This window comes from Gekko japonicus, unplaced genomic scaffold (genome assembly GCF_001447785.1).
Source record: "Gekko japonicus isolate JY-2015 unplaced genomic scaffold, Gekko_japonicus_V1.1 scaffold1194, whole genome shotgun sequence".
In the NCBI taxonomy this organism is placed as follows: domain Eukaryota; kingdom Metazoa; phylum Chordata; class Lepidosauria; order Squamata; family Gekkonidae; genus Gekko; species Gekko japonicus.
The window spans coordinates 219960-231155 of record NW_015168683.1 but is presented as its reverse complement, the minus strand read 5'-3'; the positions used below and the strand labels follow the sequence as shown (position 1 = coordinate 231155).

Sequence of the window (11196 nt, the reverse complement as noted above, 5' to 3'; positions counted from 1 at the left end):
CTAGCGTAAGGCCTCAGTGCAGTCCTAAACAGAGTTACACCCTTGTACATGGCTTCAGTAGACTGAGAAGGGTTTAACTTTGCTTAGGATTTCACTATGTGGAATGTGCCCAGTGCCTTGTAGTGGTTTTGCTTGAAGTCCAATGATCTGGAGAGTAAGTCACACTGAAGAGTCAGGCAGGAGGAGTTAAGGCTTAAAAGTATGCCACAGGATCTGTTGCTTCTGTTCAGCTATACCACGTACTCTTGTTTCTTGCATCGCTTACAGAACCCATGAGGCTGGCTGTCCTCCTTTAACTCCATCTGCCCACACATTTCCAACTTCCAGTAACTAATTTCTAGAGGAAGTAACCATTTGCTCAAGTCTCACCTCCACAACTAGAAGCCCTGCTTCCCAACATGGATGTATAGGGGCTAGCTAGCTCTGACTGCTCAGTAGCAAGATAAAGTCACATTATACATGCTCCAAGACACTATTACTTCATGTTGCATAGCTTACTCCAATCCTAATGTAAGGCCTGGACTAACCCTCAGTGCAGTCCTAAATAGTTACACCCTTGTACATGGCTTCAGTACACTGAGAAGGGTTTAACTTTGCTTAGGATTCCACTATGTGTCCCTCCCTCCAGTGCTAACAAACTTCACCCCATAGTTCCATTCAATCCAAGCTTTCCTCTCCTAACAGGCCCTTTGGAAAACAACCACCAAACACCATCCTCAACCATTCGCAGCACTATGTGGGAAAAAGCCTTCATTTTTAAATAACAAGAACTGTTATTAATACCAGGGCAAAAAGCAAAGTTGCCTAATAGAGGCCAAACAGAGGCACAGGCTAGTACAGTTAATATGAAACTAGGGTTAAAGGTAAAGGTAAAGGTTCCCTTGCTTGAAAGCCAGTCGAATCCGACTCTAGGGTTGCGGTGCTCATCTCCGTTTCAAAGCCGAAGAGCCAGCGCTGTCCGAAGACGTTTCCGTGGTCATGTGGCCGGCATGACTAAACACCAAGGTGCACGGAATGCTGTTACCGTCCCACCGAAGTGGTACCTATTTATTTACTTGCAATTTCTTGCTTTTGAACTGCTAGGTTGGCAGGAGCTGGAACTAGAGATGGGAGCTCACTCCATCATGCGGCAATTCGGGTCTCCAACTGCTGAACTACTGACCTTCCACAGCCTGCAGTTCAGCGTCTTAACCACTTGAGCCACCGCAGCTCCGAAACTAGGATTACTATATTTTAAAAAGCAAAAAAGAGGACATATTTCCTGACTGATTACTTCAAACAAGTGATCACTATGACCAATCTCATTTTAAATGCCTCTACAATTCAAGCTGTGATAGTTACTACTAACTAGGAATATTTTAACCTTCTAACCAAAAAGAAGGCATTTCATCAGTTTTTTAAAAAAAAGAGCCCAAAGGCGGGTGGACGCCAAAAAAGATGGCATGTCCTCTAAAAAGACAATATCTGGTAACCTTAATGAAACAGAAATTAAGCAAGCACCCTTCTGATAAAAACACCAAAAGGTCCACCTATCTAATGTTATCTCTTATGCTAATTATAATTCAGTAGCCCTGCTAGAAAACACAAAGGAGGGGACTCTACAGGTTGTACTTCAGACGAACAGCCAAAATCACAAACAGAGGAAACTTGGTGGCGGAACGGCTGGAATTGGCCCACTAGCCTTGCCGTAGGCGTCTTCGCTGCCTAGGAAACATCTCCTGTCGCTTTCGGCCACCCGGGGAGGCGAACTACTTCCTTCTTTGTCTGTCACGCGGGCAGGGTTCATGAACAGAAAGCGGCTCGGAACGGTAAGAACAGACAAAAGCGCTTGCACCATATCCAGAGACTTGAAGACCTTCACTTCCGCCACCCTCATTGAGGTCCTGATTCGCTGAACCGAAAACTGCGTCCCTTACCTGCCCATTACCCGGAGAAAGGCTGGAGCGGTCCTCCAGCTACACACTGAATTAATATCTTGTATAGAATTGAGTGTTGCTAGATAGTGGGCAGAGCATTAGTTCAGAATTAGCTAAGACGCCAACCTTATTAACTTGGTGCCACTCTAGGCGCTTCCTGCACTTCTTTCTCTCACAGCGCCACCACTATCCTCCTGATTCAGACATGCCGGTGTATGAAGTATACTGCACCACTTCGGATCTCAAGTGGGGATTCCGTTGCATTAAAAGAAAAGAAAAATCTCAGTGCAAAGAGAAAACTGGTACAGGAGAGAGAAATTTTCCTATCTCTGTTTGGTGTGCTGCTTTCCTATTTGCTGGGAGGATTTTTTTTAAGCATAGGGGAGTATTCGAAAGTGTTATCCACCATCTGTAGTCTGAAGTGGTACAGCTCATTCTACCACATAATTCTTCTGCATATGTGAGCCGGGGATCAGCTCAGGAAAAAATGCTACAGACATGGCAGTGGTGGGACTTTACCCATGTGGTGCCCTGTCTCACTTCAGGCAATTTTAACTTGAAGAGTATTTTAGTTTTCTTTAATGAAGTTTGCTTCATTTTACAGAGGTCGTGAACGTTTTTTGGGATTCTGGTCAAAACCAAGATACAAATCCAGTAAATAATAAATACGTGATGCCTTTGACCTAGTTTACAGCAATGCAGGGTTTCACTTTCTTTTGATTGTTTTCTGTGGTACTTGTCCACTTCCACCACAACAATTAACCTGGATAAACTAAGAGAGAAGGAAGTTGTCCTATTCATTTTTCTGCTGCTATAAGTATTGCTATTCAAAAAGGAAGAACAAGATGACTGGAACTCTACCTTGAGAGCAATCCATAGGAGATATACATAAGAAATAAATCCATGTTATTCAACTGGTTTTTTTTTTTTTGCCATTGAGTCACAGCTAACTTCTGGCAACCCCCTAGGGTTTTTGAGGTAAGAGATATTTAGAGGTGGTTTCAACAGTAAATGCCCTTACAACAGCAGCCTTTATTTCCATAGCAGTCTGCCCTTAGCTGGGGCCAGGAAGGCATTACAACATAAAATCAGTCATTCTGAAGACATGTTAGAGTGAGTGACTCAACATGCCTGGACATGGAGGGGGGGCTACATCACTCTAAGTGTGTATAGGTGTTATCTCCTTGAATGGGATGCCTCTCTGTCTTAATCTGGGAGCTGCCCTCTGATCCCTACTCTCTGTCTCTTGCTTTGTCCTCTCACTCTCTCCATATGTCTCTGCAGATAGATATAATGTCCTCCTATTCCCACACACATGATGCTGGACACGCTGGCCATTTTAGATTAGGCTTCTCTCTCTTCTTTCAACTGCAACCTGAATGTGAACTGGATGTACTTGAATAAACGTAAATTTAATTTTACCTTTTCTGCAGTATACTTCTTAGGATATTTATTTTCGGCACTCAGTATCACTCTTTTGTGACTGGACAAACTCTGCTATATTAACCAAATATCCCAATAGTTTATGGTTGTCACAGAAGACCCTACACACACATACATATTCTTTCTCTCTGCTGTTATTAGTGACATTACTTCCTCTGTTTCAATTATTAGATTAAAGTGTCTTATCTAAACATGTCTAGCAATCAGACTGCCTTTCACCAAGTTTTGGCTTTCTGTTGTGGAAATGCCATTTTTACATGTCTGGGCATCTCTGGAGTCACAGGTATCTCACTTTTTATAAGCTTCATTTGTTCCCATTCTTGTTAAGAATAATGTTTATGCCTGGGATTTCTTCATTAAGCATAAAATGATTAAATTAGTAGAACTATAAGAGAACTCCAGAAATACAGTTGGAAGAAACATCTGAGCTAACCATTCTATTTCTGTTCTTTTGTTTCCCGTAAAATTCAGCCGTAATATATGCTGCTGAAGCCTGAGGCCATTCTTTCTGTCCCTGTCCTCAGTGACAGAAATAATAGCTATTCTTCCTTTTTTGTGGCAGTCTTTCAGATTTTAGAAGGCTACTATTAGGTATTTTCTTATGTTTAAAAGTTACAGAAAAATATAAAGTCTCTATTCAATAAGAGAATCTAAATCTGCCATGCCAGCTTTTAATGGCAGGAACAGGGGTAATGAATCTCTTTGTTTTCAAACTCTATGAGAATCTTGCCTTTTTAGTTCCTGTAACTTGGGACAGTATGGTAAAATTCTGGTCAAAAACTACAGTATTCTACGATGCCATCTCAGAAATGCAAGCACTAGGAAGTTCAATCTTTCTCTGCTTGCTGGTGGTTAGGGAACTTTTGTGGCCACGTTGTATGGAAGGCTAAACAGAGGAGTAGGATTCTGTCCTGTTTCCCATCCTTACTGCAGCTTCCCCATGCCTCATGGCATTTTATCCATAAGGTTTCACTAACCTCAAACATTTACTTTTGGGGAGAATTGGGGGCTTGCCCAGAGACAGTGGGGGAAAGATCTACGTATGCAAATTCTTTGTGGTTTTGCTTCATAGAATTGAATCCATCGCTTAGTTGAGGAGGATTGTTTTCTCTCCACCTGTAGCAGTACTTTTGAATGAGGTCATAACCAAAATAATTTAAATATTTAATGCTCCCATGTATAAAATAATTGACGTGTTTATTAAAATATCATTAAGGTCAGTTAGTGAATGTAAGAAAGTGAAACATGTTACTTTTATCATCTCAATATGGAGAAAACTCTAATATTGCAATAGGTATTTGATGTTTGCAGAATTGATAAGGAGATATTAACAAATTAGATTTTTTAAATTCATACCTTGAGATTTTAAGGTGCAAGGGAAAATATATGAGTATAGTGTGTGAGTATGTATGCTTCAAGACTTAAATAGAATCACAGGGCATTTGGTACAAAATAAGTTAGTAATTTAGATTGAGGTAAAAATAGTCTAAAATTAATGTTAATGAATGATACTTTTCTAATTATATGCTAACTTGGGTCTATTTCAGCTGTACTATGGAAAGCCCTGTGGATCTCTGTTTTACTGAAGACGGATGTCGCAACAGTATAGTTCTTGAAAAGCAAGTGTTTCAATCCAAAGTGCCAGAATCTCATGTTCAGCTTGCTTGTGACCTGCATTACTGTGCTTTTCCTTTGAATGGGAATGAGCTTTGTATTTGGAATACTACTGATGACACTGACCACCAGGTTAAAAAGTTTCTTTCTTTCAATGTTTACCTTAGGTATAAAAATGCCAAAATCAGTGGTCTTAGGCAGTGGTTGCCAAACTGTGGGCTGGGACCTCAAAGTGGGTTACAACTGTCTTATAGGTGGGTTGTGAACCAAGAGAGAGGAGGAGGAATATGATGAGCTGTGAGAGGAGGCTTTGGTAGGGTTGGTGGCACTTCTGGGTTTGGTTTTGCATGTGTGTGAAGAGACTATTAAAGACAGTCAGTTGCTCAGTAATGCTCTATATTTATCAATATTAAACAATAAAATAAAATAAACCTGTTCAGTGTTCTGATTTGAGTGACTGCATTTTATATTGGGGCAAAGGAAAGTAGCATGTAGTCACTTTACAAATGAATCTTGAAATCTGCATCAAGTTTAATGTTGGGTTCCACTTTGGAAAGTTTGAGAACCACTGAACTAAAGAATGCAGCCCATTTTTACTTTTCCTGTGCATGTTCTCTTGAAATGAAATTGAAACAGTTGTTGGAAGTTTGTACTCAGAAAAATAAATATAATTATATTGGCAATGCAAAGATGATCTAAAGTCTAGGGTTTTTTTGTTTTGCTTTTTGTAGTTGTAGAGAAAACAATTGTTTATTATTGCAAGTACAGCAATGAACTGTGGCTTAATGCCAGAGTTACATGCTGTCCAGTCATATTCACATTTACTCAAGTATGTCCTATTGTATTAAATTCTATGCAATACACTTGGGAGTAAATGTACATACACATTTATATGGAAGGAAAGGCTGATTTGTACTTAGTGGAAGTTACTCCCAAGAAAATATGCATAGAATTGAAGCCTTAATTAAGAAAATGTAGTGGTTACTGCCCTTCCCCTTGTTTCCCATTGTGATATCTGCTATCCATCAAGAGTGTCTTCTTGGTAATGCTTTCTGTGTGTGACATTCAAATAGTGAGTGCAAAAAGAAAGTCATGGGAATTAGTGAACATCTGGAATTCCTTTGGGAGGCCTGCCAAAGTTTAACTAGAATTTCTAGGCATTTTAAGCATTGTGAATATCTATAGACAGGTATTCACTAGCCAGGGTTTAGAGTACTGTTACTTAAGATATGTTTACAGCTTGTCTAAACTTATATATTTATAACTTGTCTAAAATGTTAATAGCTACACTAGCTACAATAAATCATACCAAGACAGCTGGTATGTATTTCATGTATTAGTATGTAGTTTTAAATTTTATGGCTATGTCAATTAGGTACATTGTACCACTCTTCTTAGCCGCCCTGAGCCTGTTCACAGGATGGGCGGGGTATAAATATAATTAATAAATATAAATAAATAAATAAAATGAACGCTTGAGAAGAAACTGAGTGTTGCTTTTGTGTATGTTACATGCATTTACTATGTACAATACACATACTACGTGTATGTTACATGTTACTAATAACATATTTTGTCAGCCATTACATTTAATAGGACATCACCATTCAATTACTGCACTGGCATTTGGGAACAAAGTCAATCCACTCCTTGTTTGTTCTGCTTCATGTGACTATGTGATAGTGTGGAACCTGGACGAATGCATGAAGAAGGTTCTACAAGGTGAACACTCTTAGCATATTTATTATTGCACCAGAACAAAACATTCTCAGCTCTTCCAGGTTCTCAGAAAACATGACATAGGAGGCAATGTTGACATGACATCACAGCTGTATTTTATTTCCATATAAATATATATCTGATTAGATACTAGAAGTTAACTCTCTATTGATTGTTAAATGGGGATTTGTTTCTGTGAATTTTGGGATGTGGAGACCTAAAGTCTAATTATGTTTTAAACTTCTGATTTCTATTTGCTTTGTCTTACCTTGCAATGTAGAAGGTAAAAAAAATAGTGCTAACTGCTTGCAGAACTTTGGGGCATTTTAACATGATTTCTTTAGAACATACAGTTAGTAACAGTAATCAGAAAACACATTGTGAAAAAATGAACTTAAATGCTTTATGAAATAGAAGAAAAAGGCTTGAGTTGAAAAGTTGAACAAATATTGAATGTTTAAGTTACAACATTTGTATATCTCTTTAATTTTCAATGTGGCCTCTTCTGTTGAAACTTGAATCTGGAGATGGAGCCATGAACAGAGTAGACAGACCTTTCTACAAGCGTGAGAAAAGCCACAGGTTTGCAGAAAAATCTGCAGTTAAAAACCGCAAAATAATAGAAGCAGTGCCTGTACTTTAAGGGGAACCCCCCTTGTGTCTGTTGCTGGTTAACCACAACAGTGTTGCCTGCCTTCAAGCCTGGTTTCTGACAGTAAAAGAAAATCCAGAAAGTTAAATCTGTTCAAAATTTGTACAAAACAGTGGACCATGGCTGGCACACAAACAGACCACTTAACTCCATCTCCCTGGCCTCATCCACAAGCAGAATGGCAGAAGAAGAGAAGAAGCAGAACCACCACTCCCCCCTCCCCACCATCATGTGAGCTGTGGAGCTGGCAATGATGTGGGTGGGCAGGGAAGGAACAGGAGACACCACTGCTGACTCTCTGTCTCCATGTGAGCCATGGGAACTGTTGGCAAGGCAGGTGGGTGGAGAAGTGGGAGCCACCACTGAGCCCACCACCATCGTGTGAGCTGCAGAGGGGTGGCGATGAGGGCGGGCAAGGGAGGAGTGGGAGCCAGTGAGTGAATGCACTGCCAAAGGAAAGGAGGGTAGGTTCTCTCACCCCCAAGTGTCCTGAGTCTCTGCTTGTATTTAAGCTCCACTGCTTGGTGGGTTACATGTATGAAAGTCAGCTTTAAATGCTTTGGTATCAGGATTTTGACATGTGAAAAACAGGACATGTTAAATGTGTTTTTATCAGGTTTTTGAATTGTTTGATAGCCATATGGGCAGGTTGATTTACGATTACATTTCAACCAGTGATGTGGAGCAGAAAATTTTCCACCCCACACTTGCAAATATAGTCTGTTCCCAGGGCTGTTGTGCTGCAAATCAATCATGTTGGATGGGCTAAATGTGAGATATGAAGCATGGACAAATCCCAGTGCTTGTACAATGGTGTATTTGCCTCCTTTTGCTAACTTTATTTAGATTTTGCTAATATTATTTAAATATTTAAATTATTTATTTAAATTTGAGTACAGAAATTTCCCACAAATGTCTTGATTCAAATTTTACTGACTTCAGCCTTCCAGTACAATGTGCATGTGATTTTAGTCTTAGTTTTACAGAAAAAGTCCTATTAATCGATCTTTTTGATTGCTGCAGGGTTAATGCCACAAGGCATTGTTATAGGAACACTTTTGGGCATAGTTCTTTATGTCCGATTTAGTCCAGATGATCAGACTGTGGCAGTATGCGCTGGCAATCGGATATACATGTTAAATACAAAGGTGAGAATGCATATTCTATTCACTTTCAAAATTAAGGTACATATTCATGTTTCTCTAGGTGTAGCTAACTAAATGCCAGAAGTTTGTGAAACGTATATTAAATGAGGAAGACAGAGCAGTGGAATCCCCTAGAAATGAGTAATGGGAAAGCTCCTTTGATATAAATTGAAATATCATAAGAACCAAATCATGCTTTATTTAGCTTTCAGTCATTACAGGAGATCTTGCATGTGAGACTTTCATGATGGTTTGTGCCAGTGGCATTTTAACTAATAATGCCAGAATTGCATAGGAACCCAGTGATGAAAGAGGGCTGGGTGTCATATTCCTGATCCTCCAAATGCTGGTATAGTGCCATGTGTTCTTTTCTCCTGTTATAGAACCTGATTGCTTCCCTCGTTCAAACTATGGTTATGTCCAAACTTGCTTTCAGAAGGAACTAAAAACTGTTTTAAGTGGTGGAGGAGGGTATCCTTATATGAGCTAGTCCTCCCACTCTGCTCTGCAGTTAGGGTTGAGCTGAAGATCTTGTAAAGCCTTTCTACTACTGGTAGAGGCAGATCCCCAATGCATGCCCTGCCTGTTCTGCAGAAACAGGACATTTTCCAAGCTCTGCTTATTGTCCGCCATTAGAAGTCTCTGAGAAAATAAACAAGAATCACGACAAAGAAAGCATTAAAAAGATCTGCTGTTTTCTCAGCTACTGTGAGGCTCACATTAGCAGCTGTCAATCCAAGCAGTGGCAGCTCCCAAAGGACTTGACTGATTCAGATGCCACAACAAATTTTGGTCAGTTTCAACAAAGGAGGGTAGGAAATTGAAGAGTGAAAGGGGAGAAGGAAGAGGGAGCTGCCAACTGGTGGCATATTGATCAACCAGGCCGTATTATGGAAGACTGAGAATGTGATGTCTAAACCAGACAAGCATATATATGTGGTCTACTGGAACTTTATCTTCTGGAATCTATAATAGTAAAAAGTAGCTCCATCTGTCACAAGCATAATTCATCACAAAATAAAACTAGGCAACTCAAAATTGGCCACCTCCTTCAAGATGATCATTGGAGCTGCAGTGCCAAACATGAAAGGAACTGGAACATCCTGGCCCATGCTACATCCAGAACACATGTGTGCCCCCCCGCCCCCTCTTTGCAATGAAACCTAAGGCTGTCTGTTTGTGGAAGGCATAACACATGAGAAAATAAAGTTATGTGTTTGAAAACTAGCCACTTGCTGCAGGATGATTGTGGGAGTTTGGTGCCAAACATGAAAGGAATTGGAATATCTTGGCCCAAATTATCTCAAGAACTCCCCATTCTTGCAGTGGAAGTTCAGGTTTTTTGTGGCAGGCATAGCACATCAGACAATGAAGACAGGAGTCTCAAAATTGGCACCCACTTCAGGATGAAGATGAGACCTCCAGTGCCAAAAATGAAGGTATCCTGGCAAATACCCTCTGATATTTGCAGTGGAAACAAAGGTTTATCATGAGAAGCCAGGAAGGTGTAGGCAGTACAGACAAGAAAGGCTGAAAATATCCACTCTGATAGAAAAAGTGAGTTTAACAACTTCTTTAACCTATCAGATCCTGTGTGGTGTAGTTGTTAGAGTGCCTGACTAGGGTCTAAGAGATGCAGGTTCAAATCTACAATCTGCCCCCAAGCTAGCTGGGTGACCTTGGGCCAGTCACATTCTGTCATCCTATTTATTGCTGTGAGGATAAAATGGAGGACAGAATTATATTAGCCACTTTGGTCTCCTCTGGGAAGAAAGTTAGATTATGACATTTGTTATAAATCTAATTTTGGCTATAGTTTGCAAAAAAGGATGATTGCGTATTGCTGCTGTTCTTTTGGAAGGAGGTCAGAACTCCTCATTCAGTATTCAAACTACTGTGAAATAGCACAAGTGCTGCAAGCTATGGGTTGGCAAGTGACCACACCTCTAGTTTACAATAAAGACTTGGTGACATTAAATGCAAGAACAGTAACAAACAGTTCCATTTTTAATTTGAAATTTGATTTACTTTTTTCCTGTATTAATTTTAGGATGAGGCTATACTTGCTGAATTGGAAGGCCACGTGGCTCCGGTGACCGCTGCTGAGTTTTGTACCTGGGAGAAAAATATACTTGTATCAGTTTCTGAAGATAGAAGTTTTAAGGCAAGGAGCTTGCATCTGTTTTTTGACATATATTCCAACTGAATCAGGATATAGATGCTTAAAGCAAAAGCATTCAGTTATTGAACATGAAATCATTGTAAACCAAAAGCCATGCAAGAGTATTCTCATGAGTAGGTTACATTTAAAAATTGGTAAACTGTAACTTTCATATCTGCTTTCCCTAATCAAATATTAAAGGTGAAAATTAGATCCCAGGAATATTAGATTTACTGTGATTTTTGGTCTGTGGTGCTTTCAGTCTACATTTTGTGAAAACTCCCATTGGTTTTAATCAGGGGTCATTTCGTAGAAAAAGAGCTAGGGGGACTCATTAGCATAACTCATTAGCATATGCCACACCCCCTGACATCACCGGAAGTGTGTCCTCCCCACAGCCGGCGGCGACCTCCAGCGGGCACCAGCAGGGAGCTCCAGGCCCCGCCCTCCCGCACCTCACCCGGGGGGATGGCGTCCCCCCGCGTCTCCCCCCAAATGACCCCTGGTTTTAATAGGCCTATGCCCTGCTGGATCCGATTGGTGGTC

The 11196-nt window shown here is 40.3% G+C and overlaps 1 protein-coding gene across 1 annotated transcript in view; it reads left to right on the top strand.

The window, feature by feature from the left end:
* The first annotated feature begins 1778 nt into the window (after positions 1-1778).
* WDR27 (WD repeat domain 27) overlaps positions 1779-11196 on the top strand; it is a 147300-nt gene continuing 137882 nt past the window's right edge. The window contains exons 1-5 of the mRNA XM_015415401.1: positions 1779-1808; positions 4907-5105; positions 6554-6695; positions 8368-8492; positions 10540-10653. Of these exons, the coding sequence (XP_015270887.1) occupies positions 4914-5105; positions 6554-6695; positions 8368-8492; positions 10540-10653 (573 nt within the window). The 5' untranslated portion in view covers positions 1779-1808; positions 4907-4913. The remainder of the gene's footprint in view (positions 1809-4906; positions 5106-6553; positions 6696-8367; positions 8493-10539; positions 10654-11196) is intronic.